The sequence below is a fragment of the Papilio xuthus genome, unplaced genomic scaffold (assembly GCF_000836235.2).
Source record: "Papilio xuthus unplaced genomic scaffold, Pxut_1.1 DF828952.1, whole genome shotgun sequence".
Lineage (NCBI taxonomy): Eukaryota > Metazoa > Arthropoda > Insecta > Lepidoptera > Papilionidae > Papilio > Papilio xuthus.
In genome coordinates this window covers 3,032,531-3,059,970 of record NW_013529697.1, presented here as the reverse complement: position 1 = coordinate 3,059,970, position 27,440 = coordinate 3,032,531, and the positions used below count along the sequence as shown (strand labels likewise).

At 34.1% G+C, this 27,440-nt stretch overlaps 6 protein-coding genes across 8 annotated transcripts; 4 read left to right on the top strand and 2 right to left on the bottom strand.

Moving 5' to 3' along the window:
* Positions 1–224: 224 nt before the first annotated feature.
* Positions 225–2,063, bottom strand: BBS8 (tetratricopeptide repeat protein 8). The gene is made up of 5 exons (XM_013319824.1): positions 1,776–2,063; positions 1,437–1,682; positions 786–1,210; positions 532–706; positions 225–374 (listed from the first exon to the last, which is right to left on the bottom strand). Exons 1-5 carry the CDS (start codon positions 2,061–2,063, stop codon positions 225–227), a joined length of 1,284 nt encoding a protein of 427 aa, XP_013175278.1.
* A 116-nt stretch (positions 2,064–2,179) lies between these two features.
* On the top strand, positions 2,180–5,414 carry Gpa2 (Glycoprotein hormone alpha 2). Its single transcript, XM_013322029.1, has 4 exons — positions 2,180–2,208; positions 4,693–4,807; positions 4,882–5,048; positions 5,131–5,414. The coding sequence occupies exons 2-4, from the start codon at positions 4,720–4,722 to the stop codon at positions 5,221–5,223; spliced, it is 348 nt and encodes a 115-aa protein (XP_013177483.1). The 5' UTR covers positions 2,180–2,208; positions 4,693–4,719; the 3' UTR covers positions 5,224–5,414.
* Positions 5,415–6,753: 1,339 nt separating this feature from the next.
* scat (VPS54 subunit of GARP complex scat) lies at positions 6,754–9,785 on the top strand. Its single transcript, XM_013323096.1, has 2 exons — positions 6,754–7,006; positions 7,085–9,785. Exons 1-2 carry the CDS (start codon positions 6,909–6,911, stop codon positions 9,651–9,653), a joined length of 2,667 nt encoding a protein of 888 aa, XP_013178550.1. The 5' UTR covers positions 6,754–6,908; the 3' UTR covers positions 9,654–9,785.
* A 79-nt stretch (positions 9,786–9,864) lies between these two features.
* Positions 9,865–13,957, bottom strand: Alg7 (Alg7 dolichyl-phosphate N-acetylglucosaminephosphotransferase). Its single transcript, XM_013323123.1, has 5 exons — positions 13,642–13,957; positions 13,443–13,557; positions 13,016–13,229; positions 12,700–12,931; positions 9,865–12,546 (listed from the first exon to the last, which is right to left on the bottom strand). The coding sequence occupies exons 1-5, from the start codon at positions 13,779–13,781 to the stop codon at positions 12,054–12,056; spliced, it is 1,194 nt and encodes a 397-aa protein (XP_013178577.1). The 5' UTR covers positions 13,782–13,957; the 3' UTR covers positions 9,865–12,053.
* Positions 13,958–14,277: 320 nt separating this feature from the next.
* Positions 14,278–19,457, top strand: Sec6 (Exocyst complex component Sec6). The gene is made up of 11 exons (XM_013323110.1): positions 14,278–14,647; positions 14,762–14,910; positions 15,278–15,473; positions 15,600–15,854; positions 15,985–16,266; positions 17,025–17,207; positions 17,389–17,547; positions 17,677–17,784; positions 17,852–18,031; positions 18,283–18,675; positions 19,082–19,457. Exons 1-11 carry the CDS (start codon positions 14,555–14,557, stop codon positions 19,328–19,330), a joined length of 2,247 nt encoding a protein of 748 aa, XP_013178564.1. The 5' UTR covers positions 14,278–14,554; the 3' UTR covers positions 19,331–19,457.
* Positions 19,458–20,614: 1,157 nt separating this feature from the next.
* Positions 20,615–27,097, top strand: LOC106126411 (uncharacterized). 3 transcript variants are annotated; one of them, XM_013324068.1, is made up of 7 exons: positions 20,615–21,002; positions 24,101–24,328; positions 24,599–24,718; positions 24,839–24,974; positions 25,085–25,269; positions 26,106–26,183; positions 26,927–27,080. In XM_013324068.1, exons 1-7 carry the CDS (start codon positions 20,951–20,953, stop codon positions 27,007–27,009), a joined length of 882 nt encoding a protein of 293 aa, XP_013179522.1. In that variant the 5' UTR covers positions 20,615–20,950; the 3' UTR covers positions 27,010–27,080. The 3 variants fall into 3 exon arrangements, with proteins under 3 accessions (XP_013179522.1, NP_001299019.1, XP_013179539.1); XM_013324085.1 differs by lacking the exon at positions 20,615–21,002 and adding an exon at positions 21,085–21,247; NM_001312090.1 differs by lacking the exon at positions 26,106–26,183 and having other exon boundaries at positions 20,929–21,002; positions 26,927–27,097.
* Positions 27,098–27,440: the final 343 nt, after the last annotated feature.

The window sequence follows — 27,440 nt, the reverse complement described above, 5'->3', positions numbered from 1 at the left end:
CGCAACATGGAATCATTTGATCCCTCTATAAACGATTATTTAATGTGTTTGTAATAAACTGTAATGATTACTTAATGCCCGGTATTTTATTTATTCAACATTGCCTCATATCCATGAACTAGGGCTAGGTACCTAGACACCTATAAACAGCTATTTACATCACACGTGCCAATTAACTAAGGGTTCTCGCGGAGAAAGGTGTACACTAAAACAGCAGTCTAGTTTCATGTATAGCTTTTATAATTTCCATCATTTACTTTACGAGTCTTCAGCCTGGCTTCTAACGCTGTTAAAGCTTGTCGGACATATTCCTTTTCAAAAATTGCGAGGCTCACTTGTAGACATCGTCTCGCTAAGCTCATGTCACCCGTAGACTGAAGAAAAATCGAACTGTTAGTAAGGGGGCTCGACAAAAAAACGGGCGGAATATAAAACTTTTGCAAGCTATGTTTTTTTAAAACTACATATGTATGTAGGTAACACTCTATGCTAACTAGGAAACGTCTTAAAAAATATGTTTATAAAACGTACCAAAGCTACATGTGCTAGATTAAACCAAATATCGGCCTTAGAACTCGGACTTGTAGAAAAGAAGAGAGCTTGTCGGAAACACGGTAAAATGAGGTCCCATTGGCTGCAGTAGAGGCAGCAAAGCCCGAGGTTATTGTAAATCTCGGAACTAGGAGGAGTTGTAGCCAGCAAACGTCTGAAATATTATGTTAAATAGGAACAAATGTTTTAAATAATAGATGAATTATTAAAAAAAAACCTCATGAACCTTTTACCTGTAATATCGCATTGCTATTTCGGGTTGGTCATTGTAGAAGTTGTACATAGCAATATTCGCAACGGCCTCCATGTTAAAGGGGTCCTGTATAGCTACAATTCTAAAATCTTTCACTGCCAAATCAGAGCTTCCTATTTGCTCGTTGATCCTAGCTGTTTCCATTAATAAAGGGGTGCTGTCATGGAATACTAAAAGTCCTTGCTTACATATGTCCAGTGCCGATATAGGCTGGTCAAGAGCTACGTACATAGCAATTAATCGAAGATAAACGCTTATATGCTTATTTTGCTTGAGCGCACGACGTAGACAATCATCCGCCTGTCTGAACATTCCAAGTGTGTAGTAGCATCTAGACAGCGAATGATGCCACCACCAGTCAGATGTATTGCCACTCTTTTGAGCTTGAAACGCTATGTCCATAGCCTGATGATGTTAAGAAAAATGTATTAACAAAGTTATTCGAAAATTGAGATGTTAGCTCTAGATTACAACTTTATTATTCAAATGTTAAATTTCATAACATTGTTAAAATAGTACATTTTTAAGAACATAGAAGAAAGTTGCGGTCGAGATCATTTAGCATATAGTTATATAAGCAATCGTATTGAGCTTAGGACAATCTAACTTTGTTATAAATTATATCGCTCACCTTTCGTACATCTCCTTCACAGTAATACACATATTCAAATAAAGTTTTAGCAGCTGGTGTAAACGTTGTCTCTTCCTTGGGTAAGAACCTGAGGGATATGGGCATGTTGAGCGGAGGACCGCCGGCAAGGGCGGTGGCAGCTCGCGAGGCGCGCCCCGCCGACCGCAGTGCCGTCCTCGCGCTCTGAGCTCGCGCTGTCAACCCACTGCCTCCAGGTTTCATAGTGGCTGCTGTGCTCACTCTTTTCTAAATCGTAAATAATATTGCAACAAGACTTGTTAAGTACAAAAAATATTGAGTCTGCAGTCACAATGGTACACATGAAATAATAGAACTTACGTTTGTTGATGACTGATGTGCTGTCCGAATTTGCTTATCAAATGTTGTACCAGGTCTTGGTGTTTTCGCCACGGCGGTAGAAGCTAACTCATCTTGATAAGAGAAGTAGTCAACCTCATCGTAAGCGTTTGCAGCGACTTTCACTTGTATCGTCATCGCGCGCATCCGAATAAACTCTATCATACGATCATTCTTATCTTTTAACACTTCCTCACATAGCTTAAGACATTCATCATACTGTTTAGTTTTATAAAGATGTAATATTCTATAGTCATCAGGTATGTCCATTTCGTTTCTGCACAATAGTATTAAATTGCTAGGCAACGAAATATATAAACATAAAATCCCTCAAAGAATACCTTTGACTGGTTCGAACATACATAAGTACCAAACTACATTACCAGTTCAGGGGTGAAAGGTGTTTTTCCTTCAGGTTAACTCTCTTTATCTCCTCTTCACAATAAACCATTAACCGCATAATTACGTAAATACACAAATACAAAATGATAAACAAAAAGTGTCGGAAGTTTTTTTTTTACTTCACAGTAATATTTCTCTCAGTTCGTTTATCTTCTTTTGCGTTTGGACCATTGAGTTAGAAGTGTTGTAGATTTAGCATAATGTATTTAACGACACGTTAATAATTGCTATTTGTATCTCTACATTTGTCAGGAGTTTCAAACATTTTCTGTTTTATTTTTAAAATGTTAACGAAATGTTAAGAAAAAAAACTAACAAACGATTTGCCGACGAGATAACAATCCGATAATCTTGCATTAAAAATAACATTTTTCTTATATGACAGTTAGGCAACGAAATAAACTGTATAACACTGTACAGTCAGCGTCATATAGATCGTCACAGACAAGATATGCAAATATATAGGTACATCAAAAGTAATCAATTTTATCGGTACAACAAAAGTCCTCAAAATAATAGATACATTCACCCTGCTCAAATACATCGGTACATACACAGCGTCAAATATATGAGTACATGCAAGATGCTCATAAATATCGTAGCAGCCACAGCGTCATAAGTAACGAAGCAGTCAAGGTGCGCAAAAATATCGGTACATTTGACAATATTGAACTCTATCTCTATATACTTGTGATACAATTTGGAATAAACTACTTCTGTTACATTCATTTGACACTTTGCATCAAACCATTTTTCAAAATTTACTAAAAGTGTTCGACGCGGATGACAGATATTAGGTAGATAAAACCAACATCAAATTTAAGTTTGTCATCATATATGCTAGTTTGGTCTCGTGGCCTTACCGTTCGCCGCCGTTGGTACGTAAGTTCGGCGGTTCAAATCCCAAGCAACTATTTTTTTTTGATATTTAAACTTTTTAATTTTAATATCGAAGCACATGTAATTAAACTCTATCGCCGTAGTTATTAGGTACTTTTTGATATTGCCTTGGACTAATGAGTTTGAACGCTATAGTACTTTTCTATTTCAAACAAAAATGAAGGAGATAAAGTGATGCTATTGACATGTAATTTGTTTATTACTCATGTTTGTTAAACTTGTACCGGTAAAAATAACACTTTTACTTTTACCTTTTACTGATACTGATTATATTTAAGAAACAAAGAAAAAAAACAATGTCAATATCCAAACTACATCAAATTTTTGGTCGATTGCAATAAACATTCCAGTGTGCGTGGGCGCGCACACATATGTAGATAACACTTGTACGTATAGTTTCCGCGCGTACCATTCTTAAAACCCGCAAAGACAATCCACGCTCCGCCCACTCACTTCAACCACGATGGTCTGACTTAATTGTTGTTAACTTTATTTAAATTTCTTTCTACCCGACAGCGAAGATTATAAAAAAAATTGTCGAGCAAAATTTTACATTACCATTTTTTTACTGGTTATGAAAAAATAACCACGTGATTGATAAAATGAAAAAAAAGTAGCCTGAGATTCGAACCGGTAAACTTACATATTACGGCAAACATACTAGAATACTGCGCCAAACTAGTATATATTGTGACAAGGCAAAATTTGATATTAGTTATTACGTATCTGTCATATTCGGCGTGACAAACTTTTATAATATATTTAAGCGTTATGACAGGAGAAGAAAAATATTGGGTTGCCCAGTAAGTTCGTGCCGCTTTATAAGGAAAATTGAAACCCTGTCCTCTTAAATTTTTGGAAATGGTTTTAAATTATATTGGTACGACTCTATACCTAAAATGTCTTTTATTTTTGGCTAAAATTTTAAAAATTAGTTTTTATCTCAACCAATGAAATGAAATTATTCGCAATATAGAAATTTTTGTGACGTTTGATAATGGTGGAAATCCGAAAATGAATCCACTTCAGCTGCAGTCTATTGTAAGCTTTATATCGAAAATCAGAACGAACTTTCCGGACAACCTATAATGTTAATACAAAGTGTCAAATGAATGTAACAGAAGGAGTTTATTCCAAATTGTATCACAAGTATATAGAGATAGAGTTCAATTTTGTCAAATGTACCGATATTTTTGCGCACCTTGACTGCTTCGTTACTTATGTCGCTGTGGCTGCTACGATATTTATGAGCATCTTGCATGTACTCATATATTTGACGCTGTGTTTGTACCGATGTATTTGAGCAGGATGAATGTATCTATTATTTTGAGGACTTTTGTTGTACCGATATAATTGATTACTTTTGATGTACCTATATATTTGCATATCTTGTCTGTGACGATCTATATGACGCTGACTGTACGCTGGATATTATTGTGTATTTCCATAACATATTGTAGTTACTTAGTTGTTTAGATTAATACGAGATTATCGCATACGTAATCATAATTCTCAATCAAAAGTGAAGGAAAATGTTGACGACTCCTGCAAAAGCTTCCTATATAAACTAAAGGAAAACATATTTTTTTTATTCAAGGCAAAGCAGTCAAAGCAAATATCAAACATGCTTCTAAGGAGTTTTATGCTGCTGATATCTTTGAGCTATGTTTTGGCTGCAGATTCCTGGAGGAAACCTGGATGCCACAGAATAGGTACGATTTTTAAATTCCAGCCATTAATATTCATTGTATATCATGACATCATGAAATTTATATTTAAATTTCAGGGCACACGAGAAACATAAGTATTCCAGATTGCGTCGAGTTTAAAATAACAACAAACGCATGCCGTGGCTTCTGCGAGTCTTGGTCGTTGCCGAGTATCATGCTGGGGTTCAAGAGGCATCCTGTTACATCCCTGGGACAGTGCTGCAATATAATGGAGTCTGAAGACGTAAGATCCAATTCTACGTGCTCCGCAGGAGCATAGTAATGCAAATGCATACATTTAATAAAAATTAAATGTTTAATTTCAGGTTCCAGTAAAAGTTCTATGCTTAGATGGTGAAAGAAATTTAATATTTAAATCGGCAATTTCCTGCGCCTGCTACCATTGTCAAAAGGAATAATTTGCAATTTCTTCGAACCATGCCTATCAAAATTTAAATCTTCCTGTAAAATGCATTGTTTTACTATCCCCTAAAATCTTATCTTCCTAAAGTATTATATTATGAATAAGTCATAAGGTTGAAAGTGTAACTTACAATATGTTCATTTACAATAATGTCAAAATGTATTATAAAATTACAAGAAATAAAAAATAAAGACACATAAGCCAAGTTTTAATTTTTTGCTTTATTTTACTTTGTGGTACGTTTAAAACCAACAGCTTATTAATATGAATTATCAGCTTCTCTCCAATAAAAATATACTCCTAACAAGTCGTGCACAAAACGAGAAAAATGGAACATACAAATTAGGTAGTAAGTAGCAAAGCAGAATATACATTTATTTAGGAAACTGCATTGCGCCTGAATATTTCGGACAGAACCAAACTACGTCTATCTGTCTGCCACGTTGTTGTACAAGTTGATTCATAATTTAAGTAATATTATCTTCTATAAGAATATTAAAAATATAAAATAGAAATCGTGGTATGCCATGTTTTACAAGCATCCTAAACTAATTGGTATCCGAAACTGTAGATACCTAATAATAATATGTAAATGTGAAACTACATAACCAGACGCTTTTTTCGCTTTTTTGGGTACAAGTGCAAAAACCAGACAGATTGGCAATACTATGGTACATCTTTAATAGGCGATAATAGAAACGCTGGAAAAGGTGCACGTAAACGTAATTGACCCGACTGCATGTGCATTATGACCGTTGTAGTGCTTTTTTGGATATACCCCAAAAATTTAAATTCTATGTACAGATAGTGGCTGTTAGCCAGCCGTAGAAAAAATTAGAAACCCAGTCATTCCATGACCGGATATGAGCAAGTATAACCATGGTATTGTTATCGGTAGTGTAAGGTGGGAGGGGCTAAAAATCTAGAAAGAAAAGGAAGGGAGAGAGGAGAGACATTTTGACAAATTGATTTAAACACCAAAACCTATTTTCAATCTATCTTCGCGAAATTACACAGAGGGACATAGGGTGAAGGGCAAGGAGATTGTTGGAATAGATTGAATTTTGAAATTGATTTCAGGTCAAACACATATAAACCTAACCTGACCAAGATGCAAAAAACAAAAACCCTGTCATGAGTGCAACCCAATCTCCATTGGGCAACACTTTATGACTAGATTTATATCAATACGTCAAACTGCGTCAAATAAACACGAACTAATGGAATTTAAAAATAAGATCCAGTATTTTCGACATATCCTACGCTAATTGCCTATACTTTTTTATTTTCACGGCTATGAATGCTTTTTAAATATATTAACATATGTAATGAGTTACAACATAACACCGCGATTACGGTGACAATAATTTGATAGCAAATAGTGCTGAGGAGTTCTAGGCGGCCTATAAAATATTTTTTTCACAAATACAAAAACTTAAATATCTAAGTAGTTTTGAGTGTTTTTAGATGCAAACACTGTTAAAGTTTACGTGTTCTGTCATATAATGTCAATGCCACTGTCAATTTGACGTTCATCTACCAAAATTTTTATCATCATGTTCATGTGTATCGTCGCTTTACGAATAGACCAAAAGTTCAGATGATAATGAAAATTTCAAAGGATATGTTATATTTATCCATTATTGCTTTATCCTAGTTATTGTTAGGAAGAAAGATGTTATGGAGGACAAGTCCCTCCGATCTAAAACGACGCCTACATGGCAAAACTGCGTCCACTGTCCGAGCTTGCTATTTAGCAGTGCTTTGGAATTTGAAAGGTTTCTATCGTATCTACTTGCTTACACCTTATTCTTTTTCTGTGCAATATAAGTTTTTTAATAATATTCATTTTACAGACATATTCAGGACAAGCATAGTATAAGGGAAGGATCCATTATACTATGTCAGTATGGACAAAACGGTATATGCTCCGCTCTGCAGTTTGGTGACTTACGAAAAGCAGGTTTTAAATACCATGTAAGGGAATACCACCTGTACGCCAAAGGCGGTTCAGAAGATTGGACATTTTATTCATCATCACAAAATCTTCCAGCTGTGTTAAATGATCCTAATAAGGGTAAACAAAGTAATTTTTTTACTAAAACATGGGGTGACAGTTTTGTTGAAAAAATTGAAATTCAGCCAAGCCCTTATTTACCAGATATAGGTTTATCACATTTTGAGTCATATTGTAAAAAAATATCAAGAAGATATCGCAGACACTGTCAATTAAAAGAAGCCCCACCTGTCAAAAGCAAGCTCAAATTTGCCGTGGCTGAGGAAAATATCTGTGAAGTACCTAGCATATTTTTTTCCCCAACATTATCATTGAATAATCCCCAAATATTTAGTCAAGTTTTTCCAGGTCTCTCAAATTCGTCAGACTCCAGTTCTGCTATTAGATCCCTACAAGAAACATTGAGTACTTACTTGGATGTTATTGAGATGAAAATATCTAAACAAGTTGCCCAAAAGTCTGATGCATTTTTTCATGCAATGCTTTCACATGATACTATAATGGAACAAATGGCTAAAGCAGTAAAAACAGTACAGAATACAAGGCGCAATATAACAACAGTCAAACAGAACTTAACACAATGTCCTCTGCAACTGATAAGCCTTACAAGAATCAATAATAACCTTAATAATGTGTATGAATTATTAAAACTAATAGGAACAGTACAGCAAACACAACCTATGATACAGTTATTGCTTAGTACATCAGACTATGTAGCAGCTTTAGATTTAATAAGTTCTACACAAAAAGTCTTATTAACTCGGCTTTCAGGCATACAAGCTTTTCGTCACCTTTCACCACAACTGACTGAAATGAGAAGGTTGATACATAAAATGTTGAGTAATGAATTTCTTAGATTTATTGTGACTGACTTAAATAGACCACTAATAGATCTTACTGATTTACCAGATAGGGACAAAATAGTTTCTATAGTATCTGGTATACTTCGGCTAAAGGAATTTGATTTCCTTGATATTTTCAAAGCTGAAGCTATGACATCAATTCAAGCAACGATAAAACAATGTGTCATTGAAATAATCTCTGAGAGGGATGGAAATAGTGAAATTGTACTGAGAGGCTCTCAGTCCGATAACACTTGGCTCATGTGTAATGAAGGTATTGTTTTTCTACAAAAAGTGACGCCACATTTGGTAATCATCTTTAAAAGAATTTTGTCTTTGAGCAGTTTAATTTTAGACATTAGTCAAATGGATGATGTAACTGGAAATGAGAGTGAAGAAATGTGGACACAAGAGGAGATAGCATCTATAAGTGATAAGATTAAGAAGATGATAGGTTCTCTTTCAGATTACTGCAATGAAAGATGTGCCAATCTTATAGTGACCAAGACTGATAAGGATTACATATTTTCAGATCTTACACAGTTGGCTAAACTGACAGAGTTAATAGATGCTTTTTCAAATGAATGCGAAAAAATAACGGGACATTATAGCAACACAATGAAGTTGGCTTTAAGAAGTTTTGCTATGAAATATATACAGAGTTTGCATACAGAACGCAGGGCTCAGCTCACCAATACACTAAACGCTGAGAGATGGAAAATGGCTGATGTTCCTTATGAATTGCAAAGTGTTATTCATAAAATTTGTGAATTTGGTAAAATACCACATACACTTCAGTATGAAAGTGGAAGACCGGATGGAAAGTACTTAGTTATCAATAAAGAAAACTATGCCGTTGTGGCTACAGTTCAACTCTTAATTAAGATTCTTTTAGAATATTGTGATGCAACCAAGCAGTCTCCAGATATAGTACAATACTTAGTGCATTGTATGTTAGAACTTATAAGATTATTTAATTCCCGTTGTTGTCTGCTGGTTTTGGGTGCTGGAGCAATACAAAGTGCAGGTCTAAAAACAATTTCCACATCGAACCTGGCACTTGTTTCTAGGTCATTGCAAGTTGTCTTATGGCTTTTGCCTCTTATATTAGATTTGCTGGAAAAGTTACATTCCAAGGAATTAACACTAAATGGTTTCACCAGTATAGAAAATGATCTAGTTAGCCATAAACAAGAAATAGAGAATAAAATTTGTATTATAGTTAGTACAATGCTAAGTTCTCAGCTGTCTAGCTGGGATGCAAAACCTCCAGTTCCTTCTCAGACATTCCGGAATATATCAAAGCACCTTGTCAAATTACATGAAGCACTTATTGATATCCTGCCTATAGAACAAATAAGGTCTATTTATATGAAAGTACATGATAACTTCAAAGACAAGTTAAGAGAACAATTAGTTAAAATGAACATAGTAGCCAATGGTAGCCCTCAGCATGGAGTGGTCACCTCCGAGTTAACTTTTTATCTTCAAACTCTGAAAACCCTTAGGATAATAAATGAAAATGATACTGAAGATAACATACTGTACGATATCTGGTTAAATTAAATTACATGTACATAGTGGATTAAAGAATGTTTCATATGTGTAAAAATATAGCATGAAGTCATCATAAAGTATTTTACTAGTAAATAAAGAAGTTTAACTTCTAGTCATGTCAGAATAACTACTTTTTTGTACTGCCTTTTTATATTTTCACAATGTGGGGTTGGTGGCAACGTTTATTTTTAATACATTTACTTTTTTTAATATTTATATGCAAAACAATAGCAAATTCGAATTTCAATATCTTTTTAACTTACAAAACCAAAGTGTATTTTATACTTGATTTTATCATTAATGCTTTTATTTCCAAAATAATAAAACATTTATAATGAAAAAAATCTGCTAAATGTCATTAAATGAAAGATGTAATTAAGGTCATTATGGTTGGCATTGGGTATTTCATTTGTAATGTAAGAAGAACCAAAGTTGCATTTTAATGCTGCAGTTTAATGTATTTTTACCCACCTGTTTTTCTTTAATCTCAGTATTAGTATTATCATTCTGATGAGAAATATTGAAACGGGGATTTTTTTATGGCAGTGGTGATTTACAATACATTCCATTGTGTATCATTTTCAGTTGTAATATTTTATTACTGCATTTAGTTTGGTGCTTAGAATCTCTACTTTAATCGGTGAAAATATTGACGGACACATAATATATTCTCGCCCAATTGCATGCAATCAAAAAGAGTTTTAGTTTGAGTGATTGTATTATATTGGCTTTGTTGATCACCTCGGTGTTCTCGCCGCTACTTTGCACCTTTCGCTTATAAAAAGGGGCTATGCAAATTCGAAATGTCTTGCAATATAATAAAAAAACAAAAACTTTGGATGAAGTGCCAACGAATACGTACAGGCATATTTTGTAAATTGTTAACAAGTGAAGCTCCCTTAGCTAACATGAAACATTACCTCAAGATCATGTTTAGAGGACATTATTATCTCTTTCTACTTAGTTGGAATAGATAAGTTTTACCTAAAATATTAATTTATACATTGTATTGGTCAGCCAATACTTATGGTATCTCTTATTCGCTAGAGGTATAAAAAAGTCTATGCAATTTGTAACGACTCTAAGAAAAAAAAAACTCGTAAAGTTGTTGCGCTTCAAAATTCATACTTATTGTCACATAGAACTTATAAACTCCTCACTAATAAGGTAAATAAAATGGATAAATGATGCGATAACATAATGAACGTAAATGTAGTATAAATATTATTTTTACTATATAATGGTGCTTTTAAATTTGTGTCATCTTTGTATTTCGCTAAAAATGTTGAGATAAAATATCTACTTTAGTAAACATCGCATTAGCTTTTAAATACATGCTGATATTGTAAATTGTCCGATAATATAATACAACTGTGTGATATAATTTAAAATAAACAATTTGTTTTATAGACTTAAGGTTAAATTATGTTTGATATTCGATATGTAATGTTCGTGAATTCATCATTAAATAAGTAAAAGTTGATTTTACCATTATTTTAATTTAAATCTTGCGTACGTGCTTGTATATACTAAAAAGGCGTAAATTAGGTGATCTAACTTTTCACGTCCCGCTCATGCCGTTTCGCTTCGCTTCCGATCCCCTTTCGCTTTTGTGTTACGGGCCTTAGGTTGAATAAGATTGTTTCGTGTGCACCACAAATAAATGGTAATTGGTATGTGTACATTTTTATTGATAAAATAATATGTAAATTTACACTGTCTTACTTATAATTAAATATAGTTTTCTGGCAATATCTTAACATAGAAATATACTTCAGTAACACTTGTACATATTGCGATCCCTTTCATTTTCTTTGGCAAAACAAAGACAACAATATGTATTAATACAAGTGTCACTGTAGTGGAACCACATAGTTACATTTTAATAACAGAACATTTTGCAAAAAGGCAACATTTACATTCCTATTTCTTAAAATATTATAAACAAACATCCAAGTTCACTTTTTTCCATGTTATCTTTTTAAGGAAATTCCCCCTCGGAATAGGAAAGGCACTCCGCATCTTATAAAACGCAACACTTTCAATTCATGGCAGAACTTAATTCACATTGATAGCCAAGTGTGTATACCCACTGTTAATACAAACAATTTTTAATTAAATGTACATTCAACGCAAAATAGCTATTAAAATTTAACTGAGCTGTTGGATATACCTTAAACTACAGACTTACAAAAAATTAATGATAAATATTCACTCTGTGATTTACAATTTTCCAAATATTTTAATAAATAAAGATCACTAAAACAGCTTACAAATTTACTAAACTCAACATATACACACAAACTATATAAGTTTATCATTAAAAATGTACAAATAAGAAAAAACAATAGATGAACTAATCAATAATCATAGTCTATGGGATTAAGTAAAATAAAGTTTTTTAAAAGATCATAACTTTGTGTCGTAAAAATATGACGCCATTGGATATCTTATTAGAAATGCTACACATGTGCACACTGTTTGAAACATCAATAAGCTAACAGTCAACCTTAGTTCTGACATTGGGCCTAATTTTATAAGAAACAAATTTATTAATGTCAAATTATTTATTGTTATACTTACTTCATCTTCAACCTTATCAATTAAATGAAAAAAACTAAACACATTTATTATTAGTTTACTTATAGCATTTAAATCTTTCTTATCGATCAAAGTTCTACTTGCTTGCAGCAGATCAGTTTCCCCACTGTATTTAGGTAATCTATGCCTTGGACATGGAATGATATGAAATAACTGAGGAACTGAATATACAAAATTAATAATTTGTGGCAGGAAGAACAACAGAACCGTTTTACTAAAGTGGCTAAGAATACCTACTACAGCAAACGTCATTCCTGATACATAGCAGAAAGTATCTCCAACAAACACTTTTGAAGGATACCTGGAAAAATATTAAATTATTGCATTTCATATTGTGAACTTCACACTGGCTTTGCTAATATGAGAGTTCATTCTACAATGACTCCTTGTCAGTAAGGCAGAAGTTAAAAATGTAGTTGCATATATTTCTATAACAAATAAAATTGAACCTTACCAATTATGCTTTAGTAATGCCATTGTTGTTGCTAAATACGGTATCATAATGTGTAATGAGAAGCTGTGAGCTTTATATTGATCTCCTTGCAGTTCTATTAAATTAAAAACTATGATGGACATAGCTATTACCACTGACTGGCCCACTTCCAGACCGTTAACCCCAGCAAGTATGTTGATAGCATTTGTACAAAACACTGCCAACATTCCCATATACACATAGTAGAGGAAACCTGAAAAAGATAAGACAGTGAAAAAATATAATTGTACAATAGCACATGCTTTACAGGAACCCTTATACACTTAAGAAAACTTACCAATATTTACAGATAGTCCAAAGAATTGTCTCAATGGTATTGGCACAACAAAAGTTGTGGAATTAAAATTAACATAATAGACAACAAGAAGAGGCAATGATGCTACTGTTGGCAGGATCAGTTTGTATCTCCATCTTAAATCCAAGACGTCATCAGCAAATCCCAAGAGAAGCATACAACATATAGAGAGTAGTGCTGCTAACATTTCTGCAAACTGGAAATAAATAACAACATTTTGAATTGATTTCGAAATGATGATGAAGATAGCCGAAAAGTTTACTCCAAAGAATTTAAAAATCTAATTAAATAAGTTATGTGAATGACAAATTATAAAATAAATTAAATAGGAAATTCATCTTCAAACACTTCATCTAGAGGTATATATCTATTAAAACAGTATTAAAAATTAATAGATATCATTACTTACTTCATTATGAGGAAAATGCTCTCTGTCCATAAGGCTATGTCCAAACACAATCGGTATGAATAGGAAACTTGTAACCAAAAAAACACATCCTGATACAACACCAACCGCTTCTGGGCTGAAATCAAGGTATTATTTTATGAAAAAAAGAAATAACTTTTATAGTTTATTTGTAGAAAAAAAAAGTTTGTTAAATACATACACTTTATCCTTACTATTTTTACACAAGTCAATTCCAAAAATGCCTGCTTTAATAAATAATTCTTTTAGTTTTGGTATAAGTTCATCAGTAAAAAGATATGACAATATTGATAACACAATCAAAATAATAAGTGAAAACATTTTCAGAATATAATATGAGGTATTTTAATATTGTACAACCCTTATTTCACATATATCATATTTATTTATTCGTAATATATGTGACAAAAATAGAATAATTATGAATAATACAAAACCAAAACAATGTCAAGACGACAAAAATATAGTCACCAAGGATGTTATGGAATTCGGCTAATGTGTGATTGAACAATGTCATCTTGACAGCGTCATCTTTTGACCAATAAGAGAGCGGCAGCTGTACGGATTAATGTTGCCATTATCATAATTTCGAATTCCATGTTGAACATCACGAATGCTGTTTTGAAAATGTAAAAGTAAGGAATTACTTCAAGAACTCTTACGTTGCTAATCAAAAGTTTGGAGTTACAACATGGGAGACTTTCGAAATAAATTATGAAATTATTGCTCAATGGTATTCCTCGTTAAACTTGTGGTCAAAGAGTATAATAAGTATACTATAGTAGCTTGTGGTCACCCATCGCCCGATTGTTGCCCGACTGTCAACGTCAAAAACTGCTGACAGTTGTTTTAGTTAATTCTTCATAATATATGTGTTATCAAAAGATAAATAAATAGTCAAAAATCTATAATAAAATACGTAAATTTGCTAATTTATAAAGAAAATTAGAAAGTTTCATCTTTATTAATTAGTCTCGGAATTATATTAGGCGTCGTAAAGAGGATCTTTCACACAAAAGTAACATTTTGCGATACACCCCTTTTTCCTGATAAATTAAGCTAAATCTAAGCTACATCTTTTCATATTAAACAATATGAGTACGTTGGATGAAATTGAAGAGGAAGCGAAAGCAGCTGCAGAGAAAATGGTTATGAATATGATGCAAAGACCCGGCCAACTAGAAAAAGTTTGTATATTTATTAACTTGTGAGATTTATATTTTTAAATCCACTTATAGTTAATTACCGAAAGCTTGTAATACTAAATGTTATTATACCAAGTTATATTTCCTTTTACCTAGGTAGAGCAATACAAAAAAAGAATAACTCATAAGAAAGCATCAATAGAAGCTCAACTCAAATCAGCAGTTCAAGGCAAACTGGATGGCGTGAGTGTAGGCCTCAAGCAGCTACAGGAATGTCTTGATGATGTCCAACAGATTAGTTCAAAGTATGCAATCTTTATTTGCTTATTATTATTAACATGTCAGCTGCCAGAATGATTTTTCGAAAAACAAAAAAAAAAAAAAATTTTGTCCAACACCATTTGAATGGGGCCTTGCGGGCCACGCTGTATACATCAATTTGATTAGAAAGCGTCCGACACGCCACAGCGAGGTGTGGAATGAAAGTATGACTTATTGGACACATAGTCTGTGGTTGAAACATTAGCTTGTCGGACATATAGTCCGATATGGCAGCAAACATGTTAAGTTTATTTTAAATTATGCTTAATTTTCAAACATTATAATAAATTTAAGTCCGTGTAGAAAAGTTTTTTCTAAACTATTTTAGTAAATAAATTGTATAATTTTCAGAATGGATGAACTTGAAGAACTTTTTAAAAGTGTTCCACCACTTGTAGCATCACTGCAAGCAGTTAGAGAAGAGGATTCTCGCCATTCTCAATATGTGACTGCTATGGATAGTCTAAAACATATATTCACTGTCCCTGAAAGTGTGGCAAAGACAAAACAGTGGATTGGTGAAGGGAAGTTACTACATGCTCATCAGGTAACTTGATTATTGTAACAATTGGCTAAGCATATCTTGCATACATAAATAAAAATTCATAATTATGAATCTTGAAAGCAAAAATGTAATAAATAATGAATTTTTACCATTTAATTCATATTCCAGTGCCTTACTGACTTAGAAAACTCAAGAGATGATTTATTATATGAATTACATAGACTACCAAACCAATCTTCACATGACAAAATAATGTTGAAAGCTTATTTTGAAGATGTTGAAATGGTATCAAATCTACTAGAGAAACAAATTAAATTGATTTTAGCACGAACTTTGAACACAGTGCGTAAGGAACCTACAGTTATTGTAACAGCATTGAGAATTATAGAGAGAGAAGAGAAAAAAGACCAAATGGCTTTACAGGTGTTTATGATTTTTAACTAAAATTTGTTACAAATTTTGATTGATAGAAGGCTAAGTGTTTTATGACACTGTTATGTCTATAACAAAATCTGAAATAATCTAGTTTAATTTATTTTACTGTCTCTTGTAGCAACAAACACAATCTGGTTTCATGCCTCCTGGCAGACCTAAAAACTGGAGATCGAAAGCTTTTGAAGTTCTAGAATGTGCAGTTGCTCAACGAATAGAAGGAACACGCGTAGATGAAAGAGAAGACAATAAATTGTGGCTGATAAGATACTTGGAACTTACTCGTCAGTTAATTTTGGAGGATTTAAGGGTTGTTAAAACTCTTTGTGTTCCCTGCTTCCCTCCGCACTATGATATTGTCAATAAATATGTTGATATGTACCATACATGTTTGTCTTCAAGTGTGAGTACTGAAAATATTTATTATTTTATGTATTTATGGTGATTTCCTGTTTTTGCTCAAGAAAGTAAGGTTCTCGATTACTCCTACATCTTTATATATATAATTCTTCTGTGAGTGTGTATGTCACTGAACTTCTCTTAAACGACTGGACCGATTTTAATGACATTTTTTGTGTGTGTTCAAGGGGATCTGGGAATGGTTTAGATTCACAATGTTCATCAAATATTAACTTCATATTAATTTATTCAAATTAAAGACGTGTAGACAGGACAACATCTGTCGGGTCCGCTAGTAATATATAAATATTATATGTACATATTTGCACCCAAAAAATCTTGTTATAAGCAAGAACTAAGGAGACATTATAAGTTTTCAAATACTAGTTTCTTTATATATTACTAACTTTAAATATTATAAGCCACAAAAATTAATAAACAAAGAGGTTATCTTTCTAAATATTATTGTTCTGGGTGGGCATACCTTATCAATGGATGACTGTGATTTGTGCCTTATCAATTCATAGTGTTAAAAAAAACTCATATTACAATATAAAGGACCACATTACATTTATAGATATAAATAGTACTACCACCTATCAAGTTCTTATCCTAGGACAAGATTTATGTTATTTTAATGTTGGTACATTACCTTCTATTTTTTTTTGTAATGTTTTAAGCACTTAGTTCTCAGTGGATTTTGATATGATTATAGGTACAATTTTCTGATGTTGTTGATATATCTGTTCTATAAAATTGTAGCTTCAAGATCTGGTTCAGAATGGTTTGGAAGGCAATGAATATGTAACACTATTGTCATGGATTCTGAACACTTATCCAGGACATGAGCTTATGGGCAGCGAGGAATTGAAGATCGATGTATCCACCTTACCACCATTGCTGAGTGAAGAAAGTATGCAGAAACTGCAAGAGGAATATTTACATGTAATATGTCTTTGATACTTTTTTTATTGTAGAAAATGATAAACAAGCAAGCGGCCATTATTTCGCTCAAATAGCGAAGTGATCGCGCTAACAATTATCGGCAAGATGTTTAAAGATGCAGAATTGGTGACTACATTTCGTAGATAGAATGGATATTTAACATTTTGCATTGTTTGTATAGAAAATGGAGTGTAACTACATGGAGTGGATGGAGAAGACATTGGAATCGGAGCGCGCAGAGTGGGGCGGCGAGCGCGCGCCTGACGCAGAACCGCACACCGCCGCCTTTCACACGCACGCGCCCGTCATTATATTCCAGATGATTGACCAGAACCTGCAGGTAAACAGACCAGCCACAGACACGTCAGACAAAACTGCTTGAAGTTGTAGGGAATATGGGTATTAATTGCTTTTTCCAAGAATTCAGCTTTTTTACTTATTTATTACGAGTTACGTGTTTCTCTTTTAGGTCACGGAAACTATAAGTAAAGAGATAACGTTCAAAGCGTTATTGTTGAGTATTGACCAAGTGACCCGCTACGGCAACATGTATCGAGAGGGAGTCATACAGTTTAAGGTAAATATAACTCGTCCGTCGGCGCCATTAATTTTGGCTAGTTTTAATTGAATGTTGTAAACTTTAGAACAGTCACTTCGCGGACCGGTCGCGTGTGGCGTACTTCACGCATCACATGATCACAATAGTGAACAACAGCGAGCAGCTGGCGCGCCTGGCGCAGCAGACGCAGGCGCGCCACTGGCCGCCCGCCCGACACGACCCACCCGCTGAGGCCAAGTTCGACGCCATGCTCGCAACCTTCCAGGTAACACGCCTAACTAACCACCGCCCCTTCCCCTTCCCCCTCTCTTACAACAAAACTGTTTTAGTTATTTGGTTATTGTCGTTAAGTAAGCGATAGCTTAGTTGAAATATTTTACTATTTTCTATAGGTCAAAATTATCATACAAACACTATGTCAATCAAATAGATTTTATAAAAGAGAATAAGTGAACTTTTTTACCTTATTTTGAAATGTAAAAATTGTTGCACATGTCCTGTATTCCTTTTGTTCAGAAATTGCGAGATGAGGCGGCGCAATTCCTTTTGGAGGAAGCGTTCTTAGATTTGGAAGTGCACTTTGATGATCTGTTTACCCCAAAATGGCTGACTTCGAGTATACCGGTGGACACTATATGTGTAACCCTCGAAGACTACTTCCAAGATTACAACCATCTTCGAGAGAAGAACTTCGAATATGTTATTAATGAAGCTCAGAACTTGGTTTATAAGAAATATATAACAGCAATGTTATCCAAAAAAATGACGTTTAAGTCCGTGGAAGAAGCTCAGCAGGGAGCTAATAAGATCGTCAAAGAAGCGAATCAAATCAGATCGTTCTTCAAAAGGATAGCACCTGAGGGAGTCAATGTTGATTGGCCTTTCGAAGTTATTAAAACACTTGCAGAGGTAAGTTACCGCACACAACATACTGGAATTATGTTTTAAACGAACGTACCTATACGTATAATAGTGATTGTTTTTGACACGGCAATAAAATTAGATAGTACCTTTTCTAATATTTATATGTTACATCTCTCTCTCTTCTTCTCTTCTCTCTCTCCTTCTTTTTATAAATAATTAATATATAAATATCCTTTAGACTCGTTAAGACGTTTGTACATTTTACGGCCAATTAGTTCCCTTTGAAGGCCGTGGTGTCAGTTTTTTATTCAAATATTAAGCGAGAACAATATGAACAAAACTAAGGGACTATTTTTAAAGTATGCTATGTTTAAAATATGCGGTCGGCACGGAGTTACTTGAAAACAATTGGGTACTATAGGTTATATAATATAGGATGTGGTTGGCGTAGGTGCTACGTTGTCAGGACATGGAGATGGTGTCGCTGGACCTGCACGGCGTGGCGGACAAGTGCCCCGACGTGACGGCGGAGCAGCTGGCGCGGCTGCTGGCGCTGCGCGGGGACGTGCCCCGGGCACACGTGCGGGACACGGTCACACACGTGCTCGCCACGAGGCAGCCCCCCAGGGCACCCTCGCACCCCTCACTCTTCAAACACATCAAGTTTAATGACCGCCTTCTCTCGCAGTTTGCACTGTAACTACCCTCTGTACACGGTTACCAATCAATACACTATTATCCTATATTATTACGTAAGTATTTTTTATTTGGCCTAATCACCCTTAACTTAGGGTAGGGGCTCCGAGCCAGTGGGGACGTATAGTGAGCTGATGATGAAGACTTTTTATTTAAGCTGTATAATTTTCTTTGTATTACTTTTAAAATATGAAATAAAACCTATTTATTACTTATTTAATTACTTGCAACATTTATTTTTTGGTCGTTATAAATATATTTGCAAAGTCGAAATAAACAGTAAAATATACTTCAACTTTTTTTAGTAGGTAACCAGAGTATGCATATCTACCAACAATTTTACAACATTTTCTGAATCATTTGTCAATTAAAGATATACATTAATTAAATTATCATTATCGGTGATTAGTACAGGAAAAATTGGATTTATTTGAGAGAGGTGTTTGATTTTTTTAGAATATTATTTTCATTTACACTTCTTTCAAAAACCATTTTACATACATATATATTTTAAACTTCCACAATTATAATCGCATAAATGAAAAGTATCCGTTGCTGTGGTAGACTGATTCAAATAAATGTAATTTTAGTAAAAAATTATATTACGATTTGTCCCAAAGTATCCTAGTTGCACGATATATGAGAAAAAAATAAAGAATGAGGTCATCCAGTACTTGAGATCCAAAATTAATCGATGAGAACTTGAACATCTGAAGTAATCCTCATAACTTCAATCGGACCGGATTAAAAGTGTTGTTAAAATCTGTTCTGCCCGAATTGTGTGTTCCGCATTATGTTTAGGCGGCGAAATTCGGTCGTCCTAATTCTACCGCCCTAAATCATCTTACTGTAATTTAAACATTTTATACGACTCGGAGGTTAAGATATGCTTTTTAAAAAATGTTTTTGGCAAAAATTACAATTATTCAGATTACATCATTTTGATTGCGCGTGACATGCCGCGAGTTACAAAATAGCGTCCTTGGGTAAAGATAGGGTTGCTTTTTTAGCAATTCATCATTCAACGCTTTAATTAAAGTTGTTATAAAGCATAAAAGTTATTTATAAACTTTAAAATCATCGACACTCGTCTATAGCCATCTTGGACACGCCACGAGTTGGCTCGTAAAGAATTTCTAAAGGTTTTAGGTTTGCGACCGTCAATTATTTCATTATAATTGAGAACAAATGAAATTGAAGTAAGTCATTCTTTAAATTTGTTTTATTATGTTAACATTAAATGGATATAAATGTTTTATTGTGTTTGAAATAAATTAAAGAAAGAGTTCATCTATGTTTTCTTTTCCTACACAGAAATGATATGTATGCCAATTTTCATCATCTGGCCATTCAGCCCAACTTTGTTACAGTCTTTATATACACCCAGATTTGTAAGGAAAAGTATAGGAAGCGAACTGACAATGGCAGTTGGATGTCAGCGGTACGGCGTTGCGGCAGTGGGCATCTGGAAGGAATCATTTGATACAAGAGGCCGATTATCCCGCGCTAACTGAAGGCCAATTTGCTGGTGGGCCGAGCAGCGAGCAGGGCAGGCGAGGGCGGGCGCGGGCGGGGAACGCGGGCCAGCAGTCGCGTCGTGTCTGCCGAGGCGAGCTGCGGCGGCATGTGGCGCAGCATGTGGCGCGCCGGCTGCCTCCTCCTGTGCCTAGTGCCAGGTAACATCGACACTAGCCTCATACAAAACTCTTGCAATAATATACGCATCACAGAACCCACCGCAGCAATTCTACGTAGGCGGATATCACCGTTTACATTTCAAATCGTAGCGTACGATCGCGATGATCTTCAAATCATAGTGCCATGTTCTCAATGTGTATTATATTAGCTATCTTACACTCTTGAAATTTTGCATATTTTGAAATTGTGCACTATCCTATTAGTTTGTAAAGTCTTAGAAGAGGTAAGTTTTTAATTTTTTTTTATATATTTATGAGCATATTTCATCTTCAATATTTTCAAAATCGTTTGCTAGGTATTTGAAGTGCATGTTGGTATTTTAAAATAGTAAAAAGTTTTTCTTGCTCAATAGTTTGCGCGTGCCAACCATTACGTCTTGTTTATAACCACCTGTTAAAGTAAAACGCTCACTAAATCTTTCGTCTTATGCCAGTAGTTATAGTTTATTTACGTTGCATTTAGAACGCGGATATAAAAGTACAATGAGTCATGCACTCGTGTATTTATGTTTTTTTTTTAATTTTCATTTCTTTAAAAATCTGATAAAGTTCAAAAATTCTGGCGTCAAAAATTATTTTATTTTCCTTTTTTGTTGTTGTTCATGGCATGACTCCTTTTTCCCTCCCTCATTACAAGGAACCTTTCACGTGTACTGACTGTTCATCATCAGAGTTAATTCTAATAATTATAATTGGACGTAAATGCTTTAATCTCAGGGCTAACTTGCTGAGATGAGAATAGAATATTTACTTACGTGATGTCAATTTATGATAACGAACCAAAATGAGATATGGATAGCAGATTATTCGTTCAATACTGATTTAACTCCATTTCATTTGTAGAGGCTTTTCGGCCCTTTATTCAACAATCATGCTCTTCACATAAAGATTTAGTTTAGGTTTCTTACGAGGACCAAAAAAGCGTCAAAATTATAATGAAACATATCGCACAAGGAAAAAATATAAACAGAAGAAAATTTTCTCCAGTGCTATTTAAACGATTGTTATTTATTATTACGAGGCAAAAATACGTATATAGTGCCTTGGCTCTTGACAGTTAGTGTTGTGTTCGCACTGCAGGCTCTAGTAAACTAAGTTAGACTGCAACTTAGGTAAAGCGTCAAAAGACAGGCTTTTCTTGGTAGCTTCTATTGCATTGTGGTCCTCCGCGGCGCACGTGCCTCAGGTCTGGCCCTGTCTACATGGCCTTTCAAATAATTACCTCCATTTTATCCAGATGAGTCCAGAAACGTCGACGAAATCTTCTGTTATGGTTTAATAATTCAGTGAAAAACAGTTCGTTGATGTCTTAAAGTATCAAGACACCAAGAAACTCTCCTCATTTTCGCTTCATTTTATAGATTTGCTTTATCACATCTAAATTGTATTGTTTTAAATTTTGTATTTTCGGTGATTTCTCTTGTCTGCTGACTTTACACATTACAATATGTGTAAAAACAAGTAATTTGTGGTGTAAGCAAACGCAACCCATTCCCGAAATATGCGTCTATATCCGGCTAGTCTGTAACTGTTGACATCACCGATAAAAAAAGCTGATAAATGTTTTGATGTTCTCTATCTCGGGGTCAGTGGCTCTTTAATAAATGTTATCTATTTTCTATTATTAAGTAGATTGTATTTGGTGACGATATACTGTATTTATAATTTAGTGTTGACAAACAACAACACTACGCCCGAAAACTAGAGGGATGGGCATAGATTACCGATTTTCATTTGGAACAGACCTGGCATATATGTTTGATTAGTGTTGATTCAGACCTACCACCATTAAAAACATAAATCGATTTGTTCTGTAGTTGCTACTCTTAAACAGAAAAAAGGTAATAATTAAACAGTGTAATCAATAGTATAGGTTTGAACAGCGTCAGTCGATAAGTAAGCTGAAGTATAAATATTTGTAAAAGTTCAAAGTAAAACTTACGATCGAGAGAGAATACACCTTCCTACTTGAAATTATTTAATCATGATGTTAACCGAATCCAAAGAAACGAGTAATTTCCTTGTTTTTAGAAAACTTTAAGCTGTTTATTTTCATCATATGGTCACGATGAAAACCTTATCCGAAGGTACCTATTATTAATTGTTTTTGAAGTTTATTGCATTTGATTAAAAAAATCTTATTATTTTGTTTGATAATTAAAATGCGTCGCGTGTCTGGCATGCCGCAATGGCAGAAGATCCGCCACCGACCGCGGTATTTTTAACATTCCCGGACCAACTCAAGGTTGCCTAAGATAGTCGCTTATTCATTGGGATATGACCCAATTTACCATAACATCTTATAAATAGAATATTATCATTTGATTTTAGAAAGCTTTCTAGGTCTACCACACCATTTCAACTAATAATACGAGGACTAAATAAAGAAAGATAATACAAGATGCTATAGACCAACTGCGAAGCAAAATTTCAGTTAAAACTAGATGACACACACTCTTATAAATATTATAGATAAGCAGGATGTTATCTTTTAAATTTAAAATTAATCCGTATACCCTAAAAATAATTTAGGTACAGGTTGTAGATATGACAACATTGGCAAATCGGAAAGTTTTTTTATGTAATTTAATAATGGTATGTATGTAGTTCTATAATTTAAGAGGTACTTAAATTATGCGTAAGTGTCTGATACAGAAATTACAGGCGTGGGTGCTGTTGCCGTTTTAAATAAAAGATGAATGTCATTTTTAACTGCCCTAAACTCTATATAATAGAATTGATCCGTTACACGAGTGAAACTGTTTGGAGCGTGCGGCGTGCGCGTGCACGTATTGTTAGACGGCACTCGGGATGCGCTGGCTAGGCGATTTACTTCGCGCGGATGCTTCGCGACATAAAGTCGGCCGTCTATGATGTTCCTACACCTAGATTATACGGAATTAACATTGTGATATTGCTATTACGGTTTGAAAATTTAAACGACGTGGGTAATAATAAATGTAAATAAGAGTTAAGGGCCTTTAAAAAAGGATGTCAAACCACCAAAATCCTGAAACCCTCAGTGTTAAAACTTTTTTTATAATAACTGTAGATAAAATCTTACTTTTATTTTCCAGTTACGCGACAGATATCGATCACAGAGTTCTCAGTCCCGCATGCGGTGCAGGCGGGAGAGGATGCAGACCTGCACTGCAAGTACGAGCTGGCGGCAGAAGAGTCCGACAAGGGCATGTACGTGAAGTGGTGGTGGACGCCCCTAAACGCCACCAGCGATCAGATGCACCAGCTATACCAGAGGATAGTCGGCCTCGAACCCGTCACTATTCATAGCACTATACGTCTAGGTACATACTAAACACTTTTTGTACCCTTTTGTACAACAAAGGACCTATAGTATTATTAGTCAAAATTATGCAACTTATTACGTAAACTTTAGTTAATTATTCTGGCCTGGTGGTCCATCTCACAGGGTATCACTCTAGTTTGGACACCAGTCTCCGGCCCTTATGAGAAAAAATAATAAAGTTATTTAAAATTCTTGTACCTTTGTATAAAATGTTCAACATATTACGAACTATATATATCGACATCAATGTTCCTTGTCATGTTTTCAGAGTTATTGGAAAACGATGGCATTCGACTGTTAAACATGACCCCCGCCGACTCTGGGACCTACGAGTGCGAAGTGTCTAACATAGACGAGGCGCGGGCGCACCAAGACGTCATCGTCTACTGTAAGTACAAACGTAACGACAATGATAACAAGTTACTTTAAATACAATATAGGTTATTCAGTTATTTTGTTTCTTAACTTATTTTTAGTATACTAAAGAATATTTATATGTTGTATAAAGCGATGGGCAGTGGGCCGCAGCTGAATTTCTCGGTGGCGGAGGATGGGCCCGATGAGGACGAGGAAGAGGATGTGACGGTGACGTGCGAAGCGAGCGACGTCGCGCCATACCCAGACATGTCCATCACTGTAGACGGGTAATGCTGTTAATATAACGCTAGATTTCCGTTATCATAGCATCTGTATTTGACTTTCAACTTTTCAGGTTGATATTGGAAGTCCATTCTAACATTATGGTTACTTGCAGGAATTTAATTTCTAACGTCTCAGAAAATGTAGAGGGGCCATTCGACGGATTGTATGACATTGTGTTCAATGCGACTGTCAGCAAAAGTACAGTCGACGGCGCCGAAGTGCGCTGCGAATTGTTCTTTAAAAATGACAATATTTCGCACCCCGCCTACGTCGATATTGAAACATACAACTCATCAGGTATGTTGAAATGCTTATGAATGTGAAATCAAAACTTACACATTTTTAATCGTATTAATTAAATAATCTGAAATGTTGGTCAAAATCTTTCGATTGGCCATTGATATTATAAAAAAACACGGAAACTAAAAAGAGTAACCGAATTGTGATCATGTGCACATACTAATATTTCAATATTAAAATAACTATTTTGTTAGATTTATCTCAAATACAGTCAATAAAGTGCGATAATAACAAGAAGATTTATGTATATTATTCATATAAAAAATGAATAGGTTGCATTTAATTAAATTGCTTTTACAAAATAATTCGTGTTTTCCGTTTACCAGAATAGATTTATTTATTAAGAAAATGTTTAACAATGCTAATGCATGATGTATCTGCATTTCAGTGTACTCTGAATGTTAACGATGTGTTAGTGCTCTAGATTTTTAAAACTTCCTTAGTTTCATATCTGTCTTATAGCCTTTAAGCGTAAAAAAAAACTTTAACTGTGGTACGAGGGTATATTGTCATCTCTATCTTTCTCTAAAAAATCACAGACAATTATATATTTTTGTTTTTTTTTGTTGATGGTTGAACGAAATCTACTATTTCGTACATACTTGCGTCCAGTTAACATTAGATGCTCACTCTTCAGCAAAATTATTTAAAGAATCAATTTTTATATCATATTTTAATAAAGTCAGTGAAAGAGTTGCTTTCTAGCGCGGTCAGTTTTTATAAGCGTGTGAGTAAGAAATAACATTGAATTAGCCCTATTGATAAGCTAGCTAGGTTATAATGTGTGGCCATGTTTGCTAACTAACGAGGTGTTGTATGTCGGTGGGCGCTAGGCGACGAGCCGACCACGACGGAAGCCCCAGAGACCTCCACCACTACCGATATCGTCTCCGACACTTTAAAGAACATAAGTAAGTCTTCTATATTAATTTAGACCTACCCCCAAACATTAGTTATTTTAGCACCCCTTTTATCATGAAATTTTGGGTTTGATCTTCCACCACATTGTGTAATTTTTCCAATTCCTTATTCGGTTGTACATGCTATATTATTTAGAGACCTTCAATAGATTAAATTTTCCCAATACTTCTATGTTGAAAATACAGCTATATGAAGTACCCATATTCAACAATATGATTGTGAAAAAGTGATTTTGTACCTGATTAATGTTTATTCCAGAAACACCACCATTGCCTTAGCGTCAGTTTTTAGTTAAACAAAGTTCCAGTTTAATTTCTTCTATAAATATTCTACGTTAACCCTAAAATAGATTTTTTGGCTTTTGTATTTGCTTTTTATTTAACAAACACGACATTTGGCCAACAATCATTAATATATTTGTTGTGATATTTATTTACCTAATATCGGTTTGCTTTATTATCTAATAACGTAATTTATTATGTTATTTAAGAATTCATTTACTATATTAGAATTCAATTATATCTATAAACAATGAATTATGTACTTATGCTTTGTTATTAATTTCTATTAAAATATTTTAACACTTAAAAAAAATATTAATTATTATTATAGTACATATTTATTTAAATAAATCTTTGTAATCATAATTAACTGATATATTTTTTATAATATACTTTTTGTATTAAATACAGCTTCATATTTTAGTAATTTATAAATTGGATTTATATTACAGATGGCGGAGAGAGACTTGGAACTTGTCACTTTTTTGTCTTTGGGATTCTGTTACCAGCACTTTCTAGCGCAATTTTGCTTTAATTCTTTCAATGTGATACTAATAAATAATTACAATATTTCTTAAAACTTCTATACGATATGTTTGTTGTAATAAAATTTATATGAAAAAGAAAATCGTAATTTATTCATCCATTATATTTTAAATACCAAACTAAGCTTTTATTTACATTTGTAACAATCCACCAAGTAGTACCAATATTGTTATGCAGTGAAGTGACAGCTACTCTACCCATAGATTTCTGCAAAAAGCTTAGAAGTTCCAGACCTTTGACAAGGAGATAAATATATAAAATACCATCTTCCAACCTGACTCCACCCATACGAAACGCAGATGTCAGATTCCAGGGGCTAGATTACAATAGTCAAGGATGTATATTTTATTCACAAAGGGCCTCTAGGATTCTGTCGTAACTAAGGGAAAGTAGTCGAGGGAATTACCACAGTATTGAAAA